The 25,479-nt window shown below is 43.3% G+C and overlaps 1 protein-coding gene across 9 annotated transcripts in view; it reads left to right on the plus strand.

The window, feature by feature from the left end:
* Positions 1-5,588: 5,588 nt before the first annotated feature.
* DOCK9 (dedicator of cytokinesis 9) overlaps positions 5,589-25,479 on the plus strand; it is a 175,062-nt gene continuing 155,171 nt past the window's right edge. For all 9 annotated transcript variants that reach the window (XM_024739809.1, XM_024739792.1, XM_024739820.1 and 6 more), the window contains exon 1: positions 5,589-5,790. In XM_024739809.1, the coding sequence (XP_024595577.1) occupies positions 5,665-5,790 (126 nt within the window). In that variant the 5' untranslated portion in view covers positions 5,589-5,664. The remainder of the gene's footprint in view (positions 5,791-25,479) is intronic.

Raw genomic sequence — 25,479 nt, forward strand, 5'->3', positions numbered from 1 at the left:
CCATCTAATGGTCTGTTTATTTAACCACTTAAACCATTTAAATTGCTTTATCTCTACTTAAATTGAATTTGAACCTGCTCAAGGGAAGAGCTTTGTGTCTTAAAACTTTGGTTGACTCTGGCTGGTCCCTCTGGACCCGTTACCTTATTCTGTGAGTGGAGGGTCTTCCCTTGGTCCCTTCTCTAAGAACTAGGTAAACTCTAGGGGCTTCTCTCCTCAGAAATTACAGGAACACAAAATTTTGAATGTAATTTTAGAGGGTTCGTGGACTACTTTCCTCCCAAGTTCAGCATTGGATTCCAGACTAAGAAACACTAGGCTAAGATGATGATGTGTATCTCGTTTCTGTGATTATCTGATTAAATCTCTAATGACAGAAGTCACTGAGGTGAGCATCAGACTTTATATCAGAATGTACTTTTGATATTAACTTTTCTAAGAGGCCCCAGGGGTCTGGTATAGAAACCCTCTCTCCTCTCCCCTCCCACCTCTACCTGTCCCCACATCTATCCTGCATTTTTGTCACCATATCCCTCCTGTACTGTAACTGACTATTTAGCACTTTGCTCCCTGCACCCATTGCCTCCAATCTTGTCGTGTAGTCTGTTCTGCTACTTCTGTGTACCATATTTTTGTTTTCTCAGAGGGACAGATCATATTCCCATCACCTTTTCTTTTCTCTGGCTAGCAAGCTGACCCATACACTGTGGAAAATCTTTAGTCATTTGCTCCTTTTTGCAATTTTTCTTAATAATTTTTTCTTACTGTTTCACATTTTCCCACAAAAGAGAAAAGGAATGATTACTTTGGAGTATATATCTAATATGTATTTATCTACTCCAAAGTAGAGTACACTTTATTTATTCAAATATACTTTACATGTACTTTAAAGGCATATATATATATATATATTTGCCTTTAAAGTTAATTGTTATATTTTAAATATCCTCCTGATATGCCAAGAACCTCTAATAGGAGAGTAAAAAAATTCTGTTGAGATAATTGACATTTATTCCTTGCACAGTCATTCTTTATATAGTTACTAGCTACAGCAAAATGCATTTTGAATTTTTATATAATTCATTGCTAAAAACAAGTTTATTTGTACTTCTTAAAGGTTCACTTACACTGTCTCCAAGGATACCTTTGTCTTTAAAAATGTCTAGCAAGTTTTGCAGAAAAACATTTTCTTAGCTGGGAGAAAGGAACATTTTAATTATTAGTAAATGATCCGTTGGGTTTCAGTTTATGAACAGTTGAATGCTTCTTCCTTAATTTGGGTCATTAACAAGTGAAAATATTTGCATAACTTTACAACCACCAAATTGCACTTTAGGGCTAAAGATAACGGTGACATAAAACTGCCATAAGAATTCAATTCAGCCAGTATGTTTTGAATGCTTGCAGTACCTCAGACACTGGGGACTCAGAGGTGGTTAAGATACAGTCCCCGCCCCCATGAATTTACAGTCTCACTGAAGAGTGCAGCACATACAAACTTAGTAAAAGGTAGACTGTGAAAAGCTCCAAGATTGGAGGTAAATGAAACTAATGCCCAGATGGCATCAGAAGAGGAGCTAATTCTGTCTGGCCAGGAGGATCCAGGGAGTTTCAGAGGGAAGGTGGCATGTAAACAGGGTCTTGAGATGTCCCCTGGGCGAAAGGGTCCTTTATTCAGCTTCTTGCTTTTCAGAATGTGATGGAACTTCATCTTACGGTGGGAGGAGGAAGATGGGGGCTTTGGAGTCTAAAGTTAGCCTTCCTTATAGTAAAAAATTACCCTTGGAAAATTCCTTAAATTTCCTGTAAAGTCTTCATGTTTTTTTTGTACCCAACCTGTATAATAATTTGTACGTATATCAAAATCTGAGAGCTGAAACCCATATACAGAAACATCCATTTCATCTTGTCTCTGAAATGTTCCTACTTTCCCATGGTTTTTACTCCATTCTGTTTTAACAGTAAAACTCTATACCCTTAATGCATGTTGATAGACATATTTGTTATTTTAAGAGTTAAAGTGGTTAGTGTGTGAAAGAACTTGAGGTCGCTAGAGTTAAGAGCTTGGTGAATGTTTGTGGATTTGAATCCAGAGGTCCAGCCTATGCCTTGTTCTTTGAAATGTTGTAAAGTAGAACTTGACCACATACTTCCTGTCCTTCTAAGATGGTATTTCCTCTTGTGGCTGCTGTGACCAGGTGTCATTCTCATGTCCTCAGACGTCGATCTCATGAATCCCTTAGAGAAACCACATCCTACTTGTTGGTTTAGGTTCGGATGCTAAATTCTGTACTGTGTGACTCCCCTTGACAGGCAGACTTCTAAAGTGTTGGTCTGTCTTCAATGAGCAGAATTGAACAAGGGCCCCTTACATTGCCTGAGAAGTTAGGTGACAGGATTGGTGACAGTAGTATCTCCATTCCTCTAAGTCCTGAGAATTTCCTTCTTTCATAAAAAGTGGACCCACTCGAAGGTGACAGGCTAGACCAATGTCTTGCTCTCACAACTGCTTTCCTTTATCTGGGATTTCAGTATAATGCTCTGAGGTGGTGGTGAGAAAGCTGTGTGAATTTTGCTGCTGCATTTCCTATAAACATGTTGAGAACCTTGTCTAGACATTAATCAGTTCTCTTTTATGTAACTCTGTGTGAGAAACTTCAAAAAATTTACTTGCCTTACAGCTTGGTATGTTGTTTTGTTTTGATGATATGAATTATGGAACTGATTATGTTTGCCTTTCTGCCTTGGCTACCTGGAAGCTCAGAGCCAATTCGGAGTTTTTTCCTTGATTACAAAAGAAATGTAAATTCATGGCTAAAGTTTTGAAAAGTATAGGAAAACTTAAAGAAGAAGATGGTCATGGCATGCACACAGGGGGATCAAGACAACTGTTTGAAGGCTGTTGTCACAATCAAGCCGCAAAGAGGGAAGAGCAGTGGATTTTAAATTGCCTAAGCGCTTTGTAATGTGTTGTAGCAACACAGTAGGCGGAATTGTCGTTTTAGATCACACAGCCAAAGTCCTGAATTTAAGACTAAGGTTAATTTCTTCAGATTGGAATAGCAACAGCAACAATAGTAATTACCATTAAATAAATACGTACATATGTATTAGGCACTGTGCTATGCCATTTTTACAGTTCTACCTCTTCACGGAAATTACCTTGATTGGATTAAACCCAGATGCTGCCTTTATCTTTAATCGTTGATCAGTAGCTTTTACCTGTTTGTGCTTTTTAGCTGTTGGCATCGTTGGAATAGAAAACGGGTTCACCATAGCGTCATGGTGAAGAGTGTGTACACTGCATCCATACTGCCAATGCAGTGTGTGACCTTCTGCCCATCAGTTTCCTCATCTGTAAAATGAGAATAATCATGTTACCTACTTCATAGGGTTGTTATAAAGATTAAATACATTACCTCTGCAGGGTTTGGGACACAGTGAGCACTTACAGTGTTCATAAAATAAATAACCTTTTAAATTCCTTCTCATTACTTACAGAATGTCAGAGTATTTTGACCCAATAAATAGGATAGCAGTTCTCTCTCTCCTTGAAGTCTAGAACTTCTGTTGGCTTAATGATGATGCGGATTTGAGGAAGAATTGGGCTTTTTAGAACTTCTCGAGCCATTTCGAAAAGGTTTTCCAACTGTTGGTTATGTTGTGCTTTACTAGGGCTCAGTTTGTCTGTTTAGTGCTTATGGCTTGCCTCCTCTGATTTATAGAACATTTCTAAGTTTTGATTTAACTTATTTCAAATCTCTATTTATGTTACAGGTTCTTTGGGTTTTTTTTTCTATCCTCTTGTAACTTTTGAAAGATAGATTTAAAAACAATTTTTTTTGTTTTTTCTTTTTAATTTTGCTGTTGTGGGTTTTTTTGTTTGGTTGTTTTGGATATACCGTGCTGCACGTGGGATCTTAGTTCCCAGCCCAGGGACCAAACCTGCGCTCCCTGCAGTGGAAGCACGGAGTCTGAATCACTGGACTGCCAGGGAAGTCCCCTCCCCAAAGATAGATTTTAAAAATCCATAGATTGTATTATTTTGGAACACAGATTTGGTGAGTTTATATTACCCTGAAAGATTACCCAAGGTTGAGAAATTGGGTAGTTTAAAAAAAATATTATAGAAACTACTAATTTTTTTTAATGGACTCGTAGAACCCTTGTGACTCATTACCCAATAGTATCCACACTCAGAAAGTTTCCTGATGTTTGAGTGACAGAGACTGGGGTGACCTCGGCGGGCCCTGGTGGGAAGAAGAACGTGTGGACCTAGGGCGCCATCTTGGCTCCCCCAGTGTCCCCTCGGAGCCCTCTCAGCCTCAGTCACTTGACCGGGAGAGGAAGAGACTTGTACCTATACCTTACGTGATAGTTTCTGTATTTTCCTGGATAGATACACCTGTATATCTTGTGGCACCTCTTGTTGTTAAGTGATACCTCGTTCCATTGTTTACTTCTACTTCTATTATTACTCTTGCTAAATTCTCCCCAGTCTCAGTGAAACAAGAAGAATAACTAATTGGGAGAAAATCTGCAGCATCCCGGGAAGTACAGATTAATATTTAATCCCATCTTAATGTGCATTTTCCATGTAGTTTATTAATAAATCCCATAACACTTTTGGTTTTTCCTGAGATGATTTAAAAGTTACTTCACTAGTAATTTGAAGAAATGATTAAAATAGCAGGCTTTTGGGAAAACACATTTTAAGTGCTACCACCATTGAACCATGGGATGGTGACCCATCTACTTTCCTGTGCTTTTGTGTAAATCTCTGTTAATTGCATGAATCTGTTATTTATGATGTCTATTAGTCTTGCCTTCTCAACTTGCTCTGACACTCCCGGAAGGGAGAGACACTCTACTCTGCCTTGTATTTTTACTGTGATCCTCTCAGTACCTAGTACCAGACTTATTAAAATTGGTACTCACACACATATTGATGGATTTAAAGTAATATTTCGTTTAATTTACTGTGACATGTGGTATCTCGTGAAAATGTGAGATGACCTCCTCTTTTATCTACTATAAAATAGTAGGTAAATTAAGTTTGCGTGCCGCGGGCTGTCGAGCAGGGAGAAACTCTTCACTTACATCTGCACGCATGAGGTGCCGGCTACAGGAACCCCTTGGTGTTTGCACCTCCCTGCTTTGATCATCAGCCAAGCATTTGGTGTTTAGCCATAACACGAAGGAAAGCATCCAAAAACTATACGAATTTTAGAACAGCCAGATGACCTAGCTTCTCTTCAGCTCCAGATTTGAAGTAATTATGAAGGAGTCTAACCGTGACTGGTTTTCTTTTCAACACAGCACTATTTTGATTCGGGTCGATGTGGCCCACGCCGCGTGGAGCAGGCACGATGAGGCCGGTCTTTATCGAAGAGGCAGTGCACTGTGCATTGTGCAGTTTGGGGTTTGTTTTCCTTTGGCCGATGAGTGGGAACCTCCCATTTTCCGAGCAGTAGTAACACCCCTGGAGGCTGGCCCTCCCACCCTAGCAGGCTCTGCAGACCCAGCCGGCAGGGCTGACCACTTGTGCCTGGGAAGTCAGCTTCCTTTCCGTCCTCAGGCCCCTGGCATGCTGGTGCCTTGCACAGCCAAGGACTCGCAGCTGTCCCAGTTGCCAGACTTTCTGACTTGCGTTTTCAGCCGAGGATGCAGGCTGATAAATTCAGGACAAGTAGTAGAAGTGTCAAAAAGGAGCTGGTGATCGAGTCCCCCCTGCAGTGCAAGGATGCAGCCCAGGGAGAAGTGGAAGCAGAGAGCCCAGGGCCAGTGCTGGTAAGAGGGCCCCATCCACGGGGCTTCTGCTGTCTTCTCCACGCAGTGCTTCTATTGCGTGTGCATGCTCGGGGCCTCTGGCTTTCTGGTTTGATTTTAAACTTGCCTTGCCTGTTTCTGGCGAACTCTCTTCTCTGTTTCCTCCTGTAGATTGACTTCAGTTCCACTTTGATTCTTCTTTGGGAGGAAAGATATGTTGACGTTTCGTGGGTGAATGTGGTTTCCAGGAGGCTTCTTTGTGTAGAACAACTATGGATTGTTCATGTCTCACCTAGCCGCACTGTTGTCAAACATAAACCCAAGAGGCACATTGTAACTGCCTTTTATAGGATTGAAAAACGTCCTTTGCAAAATTAAAACATACTTACATTATGTGTTTATGTGAAAATTATGACGACGACATGGGGGGAGTGTTAAGGAACATAACTGCTGAAGTTAGTTACATGTATTCTCACTCATTTTAACAGGTTTGCCTTGAATTGAGCAAAGTAAGAAATAACCTAAGCTTTGAACCAGTTAATAGAAAAGTTTCTATTTTTAACATTAGCTAAACTCAGAGCAGTTTGGCTAAATTCAAGTGCTTCGGTAGACTTTGTAAGGGAGGAATGTGAAAAATGGTTTTGTTGTTATCACCAGTGAGTAGGTTGTGCTTCTCTCTCGGAATTTCTTTAGTACAATAAAGGCACATAATTTTTTAAGCAAACTGCAAAAAACCACCAACATGCCCTGTGGTGGGGACAATTGAGCCTTTCAAATGATCTGTTAAAGGGATTGTTAAACTTGTACTTAGCATTTTTATATAGTGATTTTTTTTTTTTAACACGGAGGTTCATTTGCTGTTATAAAGTGTTTGGTTAATGAACTTAATTTTCAATTAATGTCTTTAAGAATCTGAACTTAAACTTCTCTGTAATGGATTTGATTTGAATTAAATTGCCTTTGACCTGTGAGACTGCCTTATATTGTATTGCCTTCAAAATTATGTTGCTAACCACGAACTGAGAAAGTCAGTAAAGTGTGATGGGCTTTTTCACTGTAGGCTTTCATCTGAGAGATTTAGGCCCCCCTCCCCGCTCCCAGCATTGTTTAGAGATGTTATTCGTTATCTTGGATTCCTTTCTGCTAGCACAATAGTTCATTTATCCATTGAGAAGCTTGAGCAGCTTTCATGCAATAATAGATTTAACTGGTTAAAGCTCCCAGCTGATGTCGCTTATGATTTCTTGGAGGAAGTTGTGTGGTTTGGGTTCCCTTGTGAATATTCTTAAAAATCTTTTGTCAGTGATTCTCCAGATGTGTAGAAATATTTGTCCAGAGGATTAAATACACTGTAGAAAGATGCTCTGTGATTTTTTTTTTTTATACCACCCAAGTGACTTTAAAAAAACTTGCTTCTCTTTCTTGTGCTCAAAAAACCAGCCGCTTATGTCCCAGTTATTTGTTTAGGTCAAATCTCACTCCAGGCAGTTCCACGGGGAGTACGTTTTCCACTGTAATGGATAAGGCTGTGCTGGCTGCAGCTGCACCTGGTGGGAGTGCTTGTGGGGACCCAGAAGCTTCTGGCAGCATGGAGAGCTCTGGCCCGTGCACCTGCAGAGAGAGGTGTGAGGGAGGGGGGAGGCAACAGTGATACAACAAGAAGCTTTTTCTTATCTGATGGTGTTTCTCTTATTCCATTGGGGTAACTAAGCAAGATAAAAAGAGCTACTACCAGATAAGAGAAGCAAGGATATTTAAGCAGAGCCTCTGCCCAGGGCAGATCTCCTTACCTGTGATTCTCACTGCCTACAACAAATGAGAATTCATCACACTGCTCGGAATACAGCTTTTCTCCAAGATGATTTTTTAAAAGTATGCCAGCACAGCCATGAGATCTGTGTGTTGCAGTGCTGTTCGTTACTATTATGTTAGTTAGCCCATGTGCCTGTTGAGAATCCCCAAGTCTGTAATGTTTACATGTAAGTAACTTACTTTGAAATCAAGTTTTGGCTGGTTTTAGTTATGTACACAATCACTCCTTGGGGAAAATATTACATAGTTTAGAAAGCCAAACAAGTAATTAATGCATATAATTAGAAATATGAATAGTGTAAAATAGGGAAATGTAAAGTGCCCTTACCTTTAATTTCCAAAAGTGCCCGCCATTTATTATTTGGTGTATAACTTTCTCCAAACTTTCTCCTGTGCACATAAAAATATAACTTACTGTGTGTGTTTGGAAGATGCATAGTACTATAAATTTATGCATTAATTTTCTCCCAGAATATATCAAGAACATCTTTCTTTGTCACCACGTATAGATTTATGCCATCCTTTTTAATGGCTGTACCATAATTTGATTCCATTTGTTTCCAATTCTTTGCCATTAGTGCAATGTATAATCATTGAGAAATGGCTTTGTGGGCTGTGAGTGACTAACAGTGAATGTACTAGTAAACGTATCTGAAAGCACTTATGCTGGACAGAAGTACTTTTTCTGTAAAACCTCTATCAGAAGTCAGTGTTTCTTTCCCCTCTGCCAGGGCAACAGTTAAGTTTCCCCTAGCAGTGGCTACTTGTTCCATGCTAGGTAAACATATACTTTCTAAGAGAAGTATATGTTTGGACATGACAGATTTTCAGAGGCTGCAAGGTTCAACTTACAGGCACCTATGCAGGTAGGTCATGTCCCTTCACTGTGACAATAAACAGGAGGAAGTACATGGTGAATTTTCCCCATTCCTCTCCAGGCTCACTGCCAACCCTATAGAAAAATGACTTTGTGGGTTGTGAATGACTAATAGGGGAACAATCAGGATATTCTTGATGTCTACAAGTTAGTTATCCCACTGAATTTGAATACCTATTTTTGCCCCCCAAACTCTAACGTAATTCCTGGAAATAATTTATTCTAATTGTTACAGCTCAACAATTTAGAGGAAAAGGGTGTGGCCTCAGAGAGTCAGAACTGGCTGGGGTATATGTCCTGTGTGTTGCCTTTGCATTGGGTTACTTTCAAGAGGCAGGTGAGGACTGCAGCACAGGTCTTATTTTGCGAATTTTGAAGGTTGTAAGATGTGAACATGGAGAGAGCTGCGTTTTCACGTGTTAGGTATACTCCTTAGGTATTTTTAAAGAAGTATCTTTTCAGAAACACCTTTTCTATTTTTGATATTTTTTTTTTTAAAAAAACAGCAATCAGAACTTTATTTATTGGCCTCACCACGTGGCCCGGTATTGAACCAGTGCCCCCCTGCGGTGGAAGTGCAGAGTCCTAACCACTGGACTGCCAGGGGATTCCCAATTCTTGATAATTTTCTGGAATCTTCAAGTGTTAAACACTGAATCTGAGTTCTTATTTTAACATTTTAAAGAACAAATGATTAGCTAAATGACCACATGAGAAAGGAGCATGTGTACCAGTGTAGAAAGGAGTAGGAGACTGGGCTGCTGGTTGGACAAGTCAGTGCAGTACCTGGAGAAACCTTTTCTCCCTCAAGTTCTATTTACTCTAGAAATAGCAGAAATGAATTAAGGTACAAACCCTGAAGGCTAAGCTTATGGGTAATGATCATGTTGTCAATATCCTATAAGACTTCAGAGTACTGTGATTGAGTTAATTAAATTATACTTATAAAGCTCTTCTGAAGTTTTTCTGCATCTCCATAGAAGTCTTTAGAAATAATTAATTATATTATGTGGACGATACTTAATATGTAGTTTCTTTTTTTTTTTTTTTTAATATTGAGTGGTAAAGGAAGGAAGTTCCTTCAAGCTCTGTGTAATGACATATTCCCAGGTGACAAACAACAGGACATTTTACTGATTCAGAGCCATAAACCTTCACTATGCTCTTTGGTTTTCCCCTTCATTTGTTTATTTGTTTGTTCATTCAGCCACATTTATAAGTACTGAGGTTTGCCAAACATACTGGGTAGTGCGTTGGGATACAGGGGTGAGTGAGATACATGCTCCCTCTCCTCAGGCAGCAAGGTCTGGGGAATGAGGGGCTTCCTTCCTCAGAAATGCTTTTCACGTGGTAGTTTTTAGGCACAGTGAGTGTTGATCTCACCCATCCTTTTCCACTTAGGCAGAAAACACCTAAATCATCATCAGCTCCAGCAAGGACACATTCTATTTTTTAGCACCTAAAGCAGGCCTAGCCTTGCTTTACTGAAGGCATAGGGACCTCTGTTCACATGAATAGTCTGTGTGGTTGAGGCCCGGCTGTTGCACCGTATTTTGTGGAGCAGTTGGTGGAAGGAATCTTTGGGAAGTGCATGCTTCTCTTGCCCCAGAGAAGGAGCTTCCACAGCTCGTGTCAGTGCCTCATTACAGCGCGGAGCCACTCATGTCTTCTGGGAGGCTTGCTCGTACAGAGCATAAAAATCCACCGAGCCCCGGTGAGTTTCTTTTCTCATGCCTGTCATCATTGTGGAGGCAGAGTGGCTGGTCACTGTTTTTTTATAACAAGGTAATGGCAATTGCTTTCTTTCTTTCTTTCTTTTTTTTTCTGCTGTAAGGATAAAAATAGAAAATATTTATATAGTGTCTTGTTTTGTGTCAGACACTGTTTTAAACCTCTTTAAACATTATTTCAGCTAGTCCTCCCAATTCCAGGAGGCAGGTACTGTTATTATTAGTCTTTTTACAGATGAGAAGACTGAGCACAGAGATGTTAGGTAACCTGCACAAAGTCATACATTTAGGAAGTGACAGAGCCTGGGTTTTAAGCTGCCAGTCAGGTTTTCCAGAACCCATAACTGAACACATATGTATGATTCATTAACAAAAATGAGTGTATTCCTTATGCTTGACATTGGGATTATAAAGATGGAAAAGAGGGGTTCAAAGTTCTCTGTCCTTAAAAAATTTTTTAAATTGTTAGAGGAAGGCCAATTTCAAAGTGACAGAACAACGGCAGTTGAATAGCTCGGAAAAATAAAGAGGAGGATGGTCATGCCTGAGGAAGTTGGAAACGTGAACAAGATGGGGTTGGGAGTTATGTCACTTTCCTTTTGAGTGTCCCCTTTTATCATCTTCCCGGAAAGTTATACAGGAGCACAGATTGGTGGAATGTCTGACAGTCTGGAGACATCTTATTTTCCTCCCTAGATTTTTTTTTTTTTTAAACTGATTTACAGCACGATCCAGGATAACCCTGAAATGTTTATTCCCTAATCAGTAGAATAGGCACCGTGGTCCCCGTAGTGTTTAGAGGAGGCTGCCACTTGCCCAGTGTGCTCTACCCTTTGACAGGTAGTGGCTAAATACAAGATAGCAGAACTATGTCACAGGCAGTGGGTGGTGTTGGGTGGTCTCAGAGAAAGCACTTTGGAGACCAGATTCAGGTTTGGTCTGGAATCTGCCTTTCAATCTCTGAGGATGACTACCCTTCCCTCCCCAACTCCGTGCCAGCCCGGCCCTGGCTTTAGTACTTTTCTCGTCTGTAAAATGAGAAGTGTGTAGTAAATAATCTCGAAGGTCTCTTCTGGGGCTAAAGCTCTGTATTTCAGGGTCATTAGCTTTGGTCCCATAATAACCTGTGATGGAGTCAGATCCAGATCCTAGAGTTTCAGTTTCAGGTTCTAAGCTTAGTTTATCCAAAATCGTTTGGGTTTTGAGTTGTAGGAGCTGTAAAACAGGGGATACTGGATTTCCACCCAATGTAATGAATAAGATGAGTGCAGTGGGTTGGCAAACCTAGAAATAAATAGAAGTGGTAGCAAATTTGCAGTTACCAGGGATTACTGTACAAGAGAGGCAGGAAGACCTGACTTGAGCCTACAGATGACACGACTGAGTATAATTTTTAGAAACAAGAAGACTTGGAAATTATAGTTTATCCTCAACTTTCCAGAAGTTTGAAATATCCCTGTAATGTGATACATACAGCTCTTCCGAAGTTGCTCTTAGAGTACCGTTTTGAGGCTTCAGAAGTTTTTAGTGCTCGCTTTCCAGACAAGTGTACGTGCCGCTTACTAGTGGGTCTCTGAGTGCTCTGCCGGGTGCTTGGGGAAGAGCCAGTCTGAAATTCTGTTTTGGGATCTCCTTCATGGAGAGCCGTCACTACTAAGGGAGAAACAGAAGTTAGTGGTGCCAAGGGCCCTGCGCTCACAGTCAGGAGTCCTGGGTCCTGTGTCTTCTAAACATTCGACATTTCTAAGCTGAGATTGTGTTTCTGTCAGACGGAGGTAGTCGTGATGTCTGTCCTCCAGACTCCTCATCTCCGAGGGTTGTCTGGCTGCCCTGGTCAACTTACTGCATTCAGTCTTTTCTTATTTCGAGCCATGCTCCAAAGTGCCACCAGACCAATCTTTCCAAAACGCAGATACGGTTATTAATTTCCTCCCTAAACCCCTCCCCTGACTTGCCTTTACAGAGAAGGCAAAGCACGGCCCACTTGACCCTCAGAAGTTGGCCCTGAACTTGCTTGCAGGTCTCCCTCATCTACTGCACTTTACAAAATGCATCCTGACCCAGGCCCTGTATTCTTCAACAGGGGGTGCTTTCACACCCGGGCACAGTGCTTCTTTTGCCTGGCGTGGCTTCACTGCCCGACAATTCTCCTTCATCCTTCAAGTCCCGGTCACATGCCAGCTCCTCCAAGAAGCTTTTAAAACTCTCTCCCCACATCTTCCCATGGACTCTGTTCTCCGTGGCCCATCATGGCATCATTATTCTAGCGTGTTAGGTTATTATGCATCTCTGCTGTGTTGTAGCTAAGGCTTGTACTCTAGTCTCCCTCACTAATGCGGGGGCTTCTGCCCCACAGGAACCATGGTTTTCTTTGTATTGTCTCTGCCATAATGTCAAAGCTCCCCCCGCCTTTTTTTTCTTTTCTTCTCAGCATCACTTTTGCAGGATGCGAAGAACAGGTTGCAGAAAGGGCTTCTGGGGGAGACGGGATCTGAGGATCATTCTCCCTCTTCATTCTTCCCTCTTCCACCTTCATCACTTTAGCCACTAATATTCAAATACGTTGAAATGCCAAAAAGTAAAAAAGGATGCACCTAGAGGAGCCTGCTTGACTAAATGTGATGTGGGTATTGTGCCCCCAAACTCTCCTTTGCTTCTGTTATTTTTGATCTAAATTAAAATGTTAGCTAACACTTTGTGACTTGAGGACACAAGTGCAAACTTAGGTGACCAGGGTCAAAACTCTTCTATTTCTTCCTCTTAGCCAGCACCGTTTCCATGTGAGTACTTCTTCTTCTCATCAGCCACACCTGAAACTGTAACATCACCTTTAATGGTTGTAGGACATTTGGAAAAAATCATTGTGTGACCTTATTACCAGAATCCCAGTAAATTGATTATATGTGGAAAGGGTAGTGGAGACCTACAAGATGTAGGGCAAAGAAGACCACTCTTCCTGGGGGGGAAGAAAGGAAAGCGGGGCCTGTTAGCAACACTGAGCAATGTAGGTCACCTGCTTTACTTGACCAAGACTCGACCTGTTTTGTCCCTAATAGGGTAGTTTTTCCCAAATTTGTCTTGTGTCCAAGTGAAAATTTCAGGAAGTGGTCTGTCCTTTGTTTTGCCATGAAGTATTAAAAATTACCTGTGTGTTAAAAAAACATATGTTTCATACAGTCTATAATTGTGCTGTCTAATAGAACTATATAGCATGAGCCACATATGTAATTTTAAATTTTCTTATAGCCAAATTAAAGTAAAATCGATAGGTGTAATTGATTTTAGTAATATAGTTTTAACCCAATATTTCCAAAAGTATCATCATTTTAGCATTTAATCCTTATAAAATATCAAGGCATTACACATTCTTTTATTCATACTAAATGTTTGTAAATTTGGTGTCTATTTTACACCTGTAACACATCTGAATTCAGGATAGTCACATGCGGCTAGTAGCTACTGTAGTGAACGGTGCAGGTCTATAACCTTACATATTCCATAGCAGAAACACTTCAAACCAGAAAGTGGTCATTTTGGTGGGTGAGTCATTGGATGGGGTGGGGAGGAAATGCATGATTTAAGTTTAAGGTTGGGTTTTCCTTGTGAAGATCATGTCCTTGAAGTATTTGGAGGTAATGTAAATGAAGTTCTACCTGATGGCATTAAAACCTCACATTCAAACCTGATTCTTCAGGAAGATTTAATATTTTGGAGTATGATTTGTAATGTACTTGATATACAAAATGAATATCCTTCAGGAAAGGACTCTGCCTTTTCTCTCTCCCCCGTGAGATCATGGAGCCTGGGCAGTTCAGTGTAGCTTACGTTTCCAGGTCTCAGAGCAGGGCAGAAAGCCTCAGATTTCTGTCCTTGCTGGAGGTGTGCAGGCTGAAGCATCACAGTGTAGAGCAGTGTTGTGCATTTCTCATACAAAGAGAAGTGGAAGCATTTAGGGGGGCGCTTCCTGTTCTGCAACTCTGAAATTCCATCACGTGTCTTGCTAGTGGGTGATGGGAAAGGTCCTGGGCTTGGGGCCTGGAGACCCACGGGTCACCATCTGTGAGACCTTTGTTAATTCATGTAACCCCTCTGAGCTTCAGTTTCCGCATTTGTGAAATGGTGATGATACAACCATAAGAAATTTGGGGAGGTTTAAAGAGAAGATATACGTGTGATCCAGCAAAGGCATGTTTATGTTGTAGGGACTAAAATTCTCCTGTATCTGAATGACACTTAACTATGTATGATCCCCGTGACCACCATTTGGTGAGGTCCTGCTCTGTACCAGGCACTGTATATTGAAACCCTTCAATAACCTTGTGATAAAGATAAGAGAAATTGGTACTTTTCCCATTTTCAGATGTGGATATGGAGATTTAGTAACTTGTCTTAAGGCCACATAGCAAACAAGGAGTCAAGCTAAGATTATTTTTTTTCTTTCTTTTTTTAGAAAGCTCCCTTATGTATGTATGTATTTTTGACTGCATTGGGTCTTCATTGCTGTGCACGGGCTTTCTCTAGTTGCGGTGAGCGGGGACTACTCTTCGTTGCGGCGTGCAGCCTTTCATTGCGGTGGCTTCTCTTGTTGCGGAGCATGAGTTGTAGGCGTATGGGCTTCAGTAGTTGTGGCTCGCAGGCTCTGGGCCCGTGGGCTCAGTAGTTGTGGTGCACGAGCTTAGTTGCTCCACAGCACATGGGATCTTCCCGGACCAAGGCTTGAACCCGTGTCGCCTGCATTGGCAGGCGGATTCTTAAACACTGTGCCACCAGGGAAGTCCCTCAAGATAGGATTAAAAAAAAATACTTTTTAATATGAAATTCTCAAACACACACAAAGCTAGGTAGACTAGTAGAGTAGTTCTCTAACTTGGGTGGCGTCACAGTCACACACAGATCACAATCAGATTGCAGGAACCCACCCCCAGAATTTCTGATTCAGTGGGTCTGGGGTGAATGTGCATGTCTAAAAAGTTCCAGGCGATGCTGATGCTGCTGGTCTGGGACCATGCTTTGAGAAACACTGGACTGATATAAGGAATCCCCATCCCCCTGTCGCCACCTGCAACAGTAGTAAATATTTTGGGGACCAGGACTTCAATCCTAACTCCCCACACCTGCCCTTGGTGGTCTCTGAACTGCCTTTCTGGTGATGACATGCTCAGAAGCTCCTGTGAACCAGAAATGTGTTATGAATTCCATCCCCCGCCACCAATATTTTCAGAAAAGTAGCTTAAAGTAGGTTGTTTGGAAATCTGACTCAATCTGGCTTTGCGAGCCCTTTAGCCTAGTTACTTAACCTCTTTATTTCCGTTTCGAAAATAACTTTTATCGACATAGGAAGAATTAAAAATTTCAGGCCATAATGCTAAAAAAAAGGGGAGGGAAATTATTAGTTGGAACAGAGTCTGTAGTATAGATTTAAGATAGAATTATTTAGGCACCTGCCATGGTGCATCTCTTTCTCTTTTGCTTTCATCATCACTTTGCACATGTGAAAAAATGGCAGCCAGAATTAGTCACTGGGGTGGATGTGTGTGTGAGAGATGCTTGCAGAGCTGTCCCTCAGGCTCTCCGCCTGTTCTCTCTCTCCTCCTCACACCCTTCTTTACCCCTGTTTGGCTCATGCCCTGTGTCAGGATAGAAAGAAGACACTTGAGGTGCTGTCTGCAAGGGTGGTCCCTCCTCCACTCAGTTCTCTCCTTGTGCTCCAGAGGCACAGGGCATAGAGGAAGCCCCCTAGATCCCTTGTTCTCTCTGGCACCCCCATTGAGCACAGCTGACTACATACAAGCAGTTGTGCAGGTTTTTGTTAACAGGTGTTATCACCTTCATTATTATCTCAATTCCCTTTCCATTTTCTAGATGCTATTGACTTGACAGTTTTTCATAGAGTCTTTAATTCTGCTCATTTTAGTAATAGGATAATAATTTTGGAAAACCACAGTTATTTATAAAAATGACAAATACAAAACCCAGGCACTTATCCTTCCATTAAATTGATTGATTTTGGGTGTCCAGGTATTGCTCATACTGACATGCCTGATTAAATAAAATCTCTCAGTGACAAGTTTTCTCATTTGAGTGCTCTTTTTAGTACTGTGTAAAAAGGGAATTCAGCATCTTATCAGTGTTTATAATATAAAAAACTATATTCACAAGTGTGTTATTCTTGGTGTTAGTCTGTTCTGAGTGTAACACCACATTTCAGCATGAGAAACATATTTAGATGTGTACAAGTCTGGTGTTCATTATGCGTTCTTCTAGACATTCTCTGGTTCATCAGCTGTTATGGTTTAATGCTCAGGTTTGAGCTTTCTTCTCAGTCCAAGCTTAGATAGGGCTCCCTTTTTCCTCCACTTTTCTATAGCACGTGCTTGTGCATCAGTGAACCTGCAAAATTTTAAATGTAGAGGCTTAGAAGAAGAACAGGGACCAAGGAAGAGCATGGTCCGGGGGGTCAGGAGACCTGGGATTCAGGCCCAGCTTTGCCAGCAACTCTTTCTGGGACCTTAGGACAGTCACTTAACTCCCATCCATGCTCCCAGGTGTCTCTGTCTGTAAGACGAGAGGGCTAGAGCAGATAATCTCAGGTTCTGATGTTTGCACAATTGTAGTTCTAGTATTACTGAACCTCCTGCTCATTTTAAACATGCACGATTCTGAACAGCTGCTGAGACCACTGTTCCTACACACACTTCTCCACAGTCTGGAGAAGAGCATGTACTGCTGAAGGAGACTGTGATCATATGTTGGTTACCATGGTATCCTAAGCTCTAATGTCCTGGGTTAAGGGAAGAAGACCATGTGTATTACAAGGAGATAGGAGGCATTTTCCACGGCTGGAAGATGTATGGACGTAGTTTTATGTCTCTCAGTCTTCACCGGTTTGCTGGCTTCCTTAGGGACCTTCTCGACATGGCCCACCTGCCACTGTGGCCTCATCTTTCACCACAGGCTGTAGTCTAGGGGTGGCTTTGAGACATGTGGGTACCCCAGGTGAGCTAATCATTGGGACGACCTCAAACACAGGCTATTCATGGGACTTCCCTGGTGGTGCAGTGGTTGAGAATCCGCCTGCCAATGCTGGGGACATGGGTTCGAGCCCCGGTCCGGGAAGATCCCACGTGCCGCGGAGCAACCAAGTCCGTGCACCACAACTACTGAGCTTGTGCTCTGGAGCCCACGAGCCACAATTACTGAGCCCGCGTGCCACAATTGCTGAGCCTGCGTGCCGCAACTACTGAAGCCTGCGCACGTAGAGCCCGTGCTCCACAACAAGAGAAGCCACCACAATGAGAAGCCAGCACGCTGCAACTAGAGAAAGCCTGCGCTCAGCAGTGAAGACCCAACGCAGCCAAAAATAAACAAATAATCTTAAAAAAAACCCCAGACGACATGCTATTTAGATGTTTATTTTAGAGGGGGAACTGAGGGCTGCCTGGGGCAGACGTGAAACGGGACCCCTTGTGCAGAGCTGTTCGTCTCTGACTCCAGTGTTCCCACCTATTCAGAGAAACCAAGGCCCTGCAGGTAACTATCCATCGTTTCTTAAGCATATCCATTCCAGGAGTTCCGCTGCTGACCTCAGGCGGCTTGTCCATGTATTCTTTGCAGCCGCATCGAGTACCCTTTCAGAAAGGAGTTCTCGTAAATGTAGTTTTCTGCATCACATTGGATTTCCAGTGATGCAGACACTGGTGCCCCAAGCCCTTGGCCAGCTGCCATCTGCTCCCTTCATGCAGCTCTGCCCAGCTATTCTGAACTGCCCGCTGCTTCCTGAACTCACCCTGCTCAGAGGGGATCGACCAGGCCCTGGAAGAGACTCCAGCAACTTCCTATTCATGACTTTGTGTTTTCTTTACCCCCTTCCCTCTTCGATTGTACAGATTTCAGGCCCCACAAAATCTGGTTCCATCCGTGAGTGCACTCCCTGGCTTCTCCATTTTCTCTGCCAGGAGCCCCCAGTCCACCCTGAATCCTGGCTGACTCGTTCAGCTCTTACACTCAGCTCTAACCGCCTCCTTTAGGAAGCACCCGCGTTGTTGGGCCCCTTTGCATACTGAGTGCCTGTGCTATGCCAGGTGCTGTTCAGGGACTGGACAAAGCAGAAATAATATAGACACAGTAAATAAAATAGAACTCTTTGCCCTCATGGAGCTTGTAATCTAACTGGAGTGGGAGGGGGAGGGGAGTCAGGTTCATTCTAGTGGGTCAGGTGCCACTCCTGGGTTCCCACTGCTGTCATTCTTCTTGGGACTGTTCACACATCCGCCTTCCCTCTGGAATTGTGAGCTTTCTCGGGTGGGGGCTGTGTCCTTTTTATCTCAGTGTCCCAAAGACCTGGCACAAGGCGCATGGATAGGCTCAGTGAAAATCTATGGAGAGAAGGAACATGTAACTGCTAATAGCATTTGCACGTGAGGAAGGGGGGCAGCTGCTAATTTCCTGCACCCACCCTAATTATAGGAAGCTGAGGACTTTTCCTTCAAAGCTGACAACTTCAAGAAGTTCCCGGTGCGAGTATAGAGTGAGTGAGAGTTGTGTGCAAGACGGTAGTGCAGAAAGGCTCGGGGGCCAGGCTGATAAACATCTGGTTGCAGAAGCCCTCTCCTCCTTACTGCAGGCCGTGTCGTCCCCCTCTCCCCGGCGACAGTGCTGGGGTCCTGTTGGCAATGTTGAGAAGTGCACCATTTTGAAAATGGACTCAGTTCCATGAGAGATTTTTATCTCAGCTGGTCGAGTAGCTTTTATAGCTCTGCAGATAAATCAAGGAAGTCCTAAATTCTTTATAAGCAGAAGCGATGCATTTCTCATTTCTTAAAATAGGGTGCTCCAGGAGCTGCCATTTCCTTAGTTTGCTATTTCAAGAAGTGGCATTCAGGGTTTCAGCTCGTGTTAACATTTAATTACCAGGCGCACAAAGGCAAGAAATGACTAGAAAGTTCACAGGAAGCTATCGTGTCAGAGGGAAGAGCAGTAGAATCAGAAAGCCTTTTTGTGTAGCTCTTCCCATGGTTTTTGAGGCTTCATACATGTTTGGCCAACACTGAACTCATTTGTGGGTTGATGCTCTCCGGTTCTGCTGGATTCCAGGGGAATCTCATTTTCTTGGCACTCAGAAGATCCCCTGGCTTCTGATGGCCTGTGGATCTGGAATTTCAATCTGCGTGGTTGTTGAGCAGCCAGATGCAGAGCAGCAAATGCTGTAGGAAGGGCTGAGCTCAGAGAGGCTCAGAGGGAGATGGACGGGAGGGCACGTGGATCACGCCCTTTGGCGCCCGTGAGAGCCACGTGATCACTGGAGGCTCGCCTGCTGCCCGCTGCTTTGACCAGCAGATGGGGACTGGTGGCCTTGGTGTCAGTGGCTCACCTGTGCCCATGATGTCCCTTGAGGTGGAGGTGCTTCTCCCCACCGTCTGGTCACATGGCCCTGGCCTCAGGCTGTTCCTGTGAGTCTCTTCCAAGGAAGCCAAGGCTTTGATTCTTTGATAGAAAACCGTGTGTGGGCCCCAGTGACTCTGCTCCATCTTCTGCCCTGCGGAAGCGCCACACAACCCTCGATGAGCAGCGTCCCTTGGGATTTACCACTCCCCCCTTCTCTCCTCCTCAGTGTAGATCCTGCTGATCTCATGGAGCTGCCCTCGTGGCGGGTAGGTCTAAAGTGCTTCTGTGTACACCCCGACCCCCAACTGTTCTCAGCCCTTCCTGACACGAACCTCATCAATACTCAGTTCAGTTTACAACGTAAGCGTCTGTTCGGGTTTTCTTTGGGCTCAGTCCCTGAATTCCACTGTCACCTCTATTTATTATTATATATTAATAGTTTCCTCTGCATTCGGCCTTCTGTTTTTCCTTTTTTTGTGAGAGTCCCTGCCACTGTTGTCTGTTTAATATGTTCCTTGGAGGATAGAGGAAAGTTTTTATAAACAGATTGGTGAAATTGAATGTATGTGTGGCACGCACTCAAAAACAAACAAAAAACTAAGATTACTGTCATGCAAGCAACATATTTAATAATAATAATAATGGTTACATTTATTGTGTGCCTACTGTTTGCCAGGCTGTGTCGAACATTAATTCAGTGAGGCCCAATGACAACCTCACGTAACTGCACAGCTCAGCTTTCTTAACCACTGTACTGTAGACTGCCTTCAACTCGATCAATATCTGTGTGGCATATATGGCCCTATCAGGGCAGATCCAGGTTTTCTGAGCAATGAAGCTTAGAATTTTGGGGTCTTTTAAGAAAAATAATTAAAAGTTTTAAATATAAAATTTATAAATACAAAATTTGGCCTGGAAGTGAATGTTTTAGAATTTGAGTTTAGAATAATTTAGAATTTGAAAAGAAGTCACAACAAATTACAAAATTTAAAAAGCCAAATTATCAACATCAGAAATACAGGAGAACACATTTTTATCAATGAGTCTCTTGGCACACCTCAGTAATAACTTTCTTCGCGGCATTTTTTGGCTTCATACTCCTGTTACCTCTCATATGATCATGATTTTGTATCATCATTCTGTGTGGCAAGAATAGGTCGTTCAGTCTTTGCTGTAGCAAGGTTAGTAGAACTTTGTATTTTATTAATCATAGCTTAGAAAAGTTTCTTCTAGCTCTGCAACATTTGGTAACATCACATAAGCTTTTAGGATTGGATAAACCTGTTAGGTTTCTTCTATACAGGAGCTGTGTGATTTGGGGGCATTCTCAGTTTGCACAATGACTAATCTCAAGCACCTCCTAGCATTTCTGGCCCAAGCACCTTGGGATGTGCCTATATTGCAGTATGGCCCCTGTGTTGCACCTCATATCGATTTGCCTGTATGACACTGGGTGGACTGACATAGTGGGCCATGTTCCTGTAAATCTTCCTATACCAGGATGCCAAGCAGCAGTTGAACTCAACAGGGACGTACGTGTATGGGTCCTGGAGAGGGGTCTGTGCAAGTGAGGGGCATTCAGCTGTCTTAATGACAGTCAATGTGTCTCTGGATCCTGGGCTAGATGCTGCGGGAGCACAGAGATAAGGAGGCCCGGCCCTGTCCCAAGGCACTAATAGTGGAGGAGATGAGCTGTCCATGGGTCATTTCAATGCAGGGCAGAAGGAACTGCACCCTAGCACTGCTACTAACCCAGATGCAGTGGTCAGAGACGGGACAGGCTGCCTTTTAATGGGTTGAGGTGGTGCCCCAGTTATATGGCCATGCACTGCATGCCCTGGGGCTAGAGCAACTACGCTTTAACTTTTTCGGCATCTCTGCCTCTGTCAGATTTGTTTTTTTAGAGGAAGGATTCTGCTGCTAAAATAAAACATCTTTGGACCTCTGCCTGAAGGGCTGTAGGACTCTGACAGGTGTATAGGCATGGGGAATCACAGGAGCAGGCTTGTCAGAGACAGTGAACCACATTGCTTGTGTCATGGGCGCGCGGAGCTGGAGATGTGACTGGAACCTGTGCACCTGCTTGTCCGAGGAGGGCTGCGCCATCACGTTAAGGAGTTCAAAACCTTGCCCACCTGAAGAATTCTCATTCTTCCCTCAGCGCTCGTGAAGCAGCACTTCCTTGGTGAAGTGAGGAAACTTTGCAGCCCGTGGACAGTAATTGACACCACCTCTCGCCCTAGCTCTGCATTAACGTCTGCCCGCACCTCTCACTATACTGAATTAGGTGTTTACGAGCCTGCTTGTCCCACTAGTCCAGGGTTTCTGTGACTCGGTTCCATGGCTATTCTCCAGGGAGGGACAACCCTCCCCCCAAAACTGGGTATAAAATGTAGAAAGTAATGTATATATACATTTCTGGGGGGAGGGGGCCCATGGTCTCAAAGGGATCTGTAACCCAAGGAGGTTAGGGAGCTCAACACTGGGCTTGTTCCTTGTTCATCCCTAAATTTACAAATTCCAGCACAGTTCCTGGGTCATCATGATAGACCAGGGGTTCTTCAGAATCCCTTGGAGAGCTTGTTCAAGCATGGTCCCCATTCCTGGAGTTTCTGATACAGGCTTGGGATGGGGCCTCAGAATGTACATCTGTGTGAGCTTCCCAAGTGATGCTGGAGGTGCTGTTCCCGGGCCCCCACTTTGAGAACCGCTGTTGTAGACTGTTGTGGACTGAAAGTACCACAGTCCTCGCCCTGTCTGACTTCACAGTAACCAAGAACTGAATGTTCATAGATAAGGACTTTTAACCTCCAAACGGGGGAGAAAGCTGAAGGACTCGTGTATAGATTGAGTTACATTTTTTACACACTATAAATGCACAGTACATGCACTGTACCTGTTCTCAATGTCCTAGACTCGGGAGCTGGCCGAGCCCCATCATGCCTAGGGAGACACAGTGTCCTGGAATATTGAAAATTCAAACTGGTAAATGTGCAGGGTTCTGAAATCTGGTAGATCTGATGGCCTAGGAGCAGTTCTAGGAGTATTGACCATTCATCAATTTGGGTAATTCTGGACTCAGATTTTTTTTCGTTTGAAGATAAAAAATCAAGAACTTGTATGTAGCTCTTTGTATAATCAGGACTCATAAGATGGCTGCTCTCTTGCTGTCTTGTACATCCCCTGCCTGACCCTGCCCTGCGTCACCCTTACTTTATGCACATGATTGCCTCCCTCTCCTAAGCTGATGGTTTAGTCAGTAACTACCTATGTGATTGGTCCGAGAGTGACTGTTCTAGCCCTGGGACTAGACCAGCTCCAGTATGTTTGGTCATCAACAGGAAACCGCGGCGCTCACTAAGGTTGCTAGCCCAAAGAGCTGCAGGGGGATGTGTTCCAGCAGTCCCCCTGGCAACCGAGGAGCCTTCTGATGTCATGTCCCCATAGCTGATAGCATCCTCCTCCTCTGTGTAGCGAAGTTTGCTGTCGTGTCCTACCTGCCGTGAGCTGTACATGGTCAGCTGTTGCTCTGGGACTTCGGCCTCTGGCTTGTAGGATTCCCTGTTCAGTAAATCGTTGATGTCTATGTCACCGACTCCAGGTTCTTCCTTTGGCCTCATGGACGGGCAGTTGCAAGGATTGCAGGACTCTGGGGTGCAGCCCAACACTCTTGGAATTATGTCACCAGGAGAAGCATTGAACTTAGGTGTGTTGAGATGGCTTTAAAGCCAAGGCCATGTGCCAGCTCTGTGCTAATAAAGCCTCTTTCTTCTGAACCAGGACTAGGGGACTGGCAGCCTGATAATTAACCTAATTTCACTTTGCTGTTAGTGGACATTCCTGTTAGCAGTGATGCTGCAGGCCAGTTTCCTACACTAGTGGGCTGTCCCCCACACTTGTGACCAGCTGGAAGAGCTTAGTGGAGCTGAAGAACACTGAACAGCTGTAACCAGTGAATCATCAGTTTAAAGAAAGAGTGGAAAATAGGCGATTGTGCTCTTGACCCACAGTTTGGTAGATAGGTCCGCCTCAAGCCTCCCAAGCCCCTCTCTTCTGTCATTTCTTTCTGTCTTCTTTATCTTGCCCTTATGTTTTCTCCATCCCTGCATCTTCTACCTCCGCCACGCCTAGGTGTCACTTTTGTCTCTTTCTCTCCCCCATCTCCTTCTTGTCTCTTTTCTTTTCTTTCTTCACCAGTCTCCCTTCTCAGCCTTTCTCCTCGGAGAGTTTCTTTCTTTCTTCCTCTTAAAATTCACATGTAGTAATCCACATTGTGCGTTATTCGTGTTTGAAGCAAGAGCTTTTTGCCTTGTTCTTAACTTAGGTAGCAGGTGAGTTGCTCTCCGTTGGCCCCTTTTCCTTGGAGTCAGTGGTCCTGTCGGGGACCATGCGCCCTGCAGCTGCCGAAGACCTCTGCCCAGTCAGGTCTCCAGGAGTCACTTCGTTGAGCAACTTAAGGATTTGCACAAGTTTCAAATCTTCCCAGTCCTGGAGTCCCGAAGACCAGAGAAGACGTGTTATTCTTCTCTGAGATTTCCTGTATTTCTTATTCTTCCCTGAGATTTCCCTTATGCCATTCTTCTGTGGGCTTTCCTGTTAACATGCGTCATCAGTCTTTAACAGAAACGCTGGCTTATAAACTCTCCACAGACGTGCCATAGTTGAGCATTGGTGAGCACAGACCCTTAACAAGGAAGCCTGGAGAAGGAAGGGTTCTGACTGATATAGAAGACTGGGTTCTAGTCCCGTCTGCCGGCTACTTGGGACGCTCAGGCAAGCAGCTCAATTTGTGATCCTCAGTTTCCAGCCTCAGTCAAATGGAGTGATGTTTCCATGCCTACCTTTTAGTGGCGTTAAAAGATAAACTGAGGCATATTAAACATTTCAAGAGTTTATTTGAGCAAAAATTGATGCAAATTGGGCAACACCCAATTCCCAGTGGTTGGGAACACTCTGATGATAGGAGCTGGCGAGAGATTTACATAAAGAAAAGTGCAGAAGCAAAGAAAGGAATAATTGATTGGCACTAGCATGAAGCCTAGTTGGCTGTGCTGGGTTGTCCTTAGTGTTTTGATTTCATTAACCTTGAGGCATTTACAGGCTTACATTTCAGTTTGCTTACGTAGACTGCCACCTCAGACTGATGGCCTCCTTGTCTAGTTAATTTAACAGTGGACTAAGTGTGATCATCTGTGTGAAAACACCTCAAAAATTAACAGTGGCCCACAAAAGCAAGGTAATCCTAATACCTACAGTGTTACATAAAATACTGCCAAGATACCTTCAGGGGAAAACAGTAATTCATCTAATTAACAAAAGCGTTATTTGGTATGCTAAATAGCAAAACTGATTTATGAATATGTTAGTTGTTTTCATTTACTGAACATTTAAGAAATCCAAGTTCAATCAAATGGTGAGAAGTGTCATTAAATGCACTTAAGAAGCTGTAAACATTGTCTGTATCAGTCCAGACGCAGAAAACACATCAGTTGATTGAACATGGAAAATTAATATAGAGAATTATTAAATTGGTAAAAGGGGATCAACTACTAGGGAGTAAGGGTAACTCTAAAGCATGGATCAGCAAACTGTGGCCCGTGGGCCAAATCTGGCTGTTGTACTGCCCCTCCCCCTGCCATGCCAGTTTTATTGAGATGTTGACGTATACCACTGGGTTGCCTGTTTTTGTAAATAGAGTTTGATTGTAACACTGCTGTGCCCCTTTGTTGACTGTGGCTCCTTTTGCTCTGCAACAGCAGAGTTTACTAGTTATGACAGAAACTGTAAGTCAGCCAAAATATTTGCTCTCCGGCTCTTCACAGAAAACATTTGCCAACCCCTGCTCTAAGAATACAAGCCTAGTCTATCCAGGGAGCAGAGACCCAAGGAAAGCACAAACTGGGAAGA

The sequence above is a fragment of the Neophocaena asiaeorientalis genome, unplaced genomic scaffold, assembly GCF_003031525.2.
Source record: "Neophocaena asiaeorientalis asiaeorientalis breed wild unplaced genomic scaffold, Neophocaena_asiaeorientalis_V1.1 scaffold9, whole genome shotgun sequence".
Classification (NCBI taxonomy): domain Eukaryota; kingdom Metazoa; phylum Chordata; class Mammalia; order Artiodactyla; family Phocoenidae; genus Neophocaena; species Neophocaena asiaeorientalis.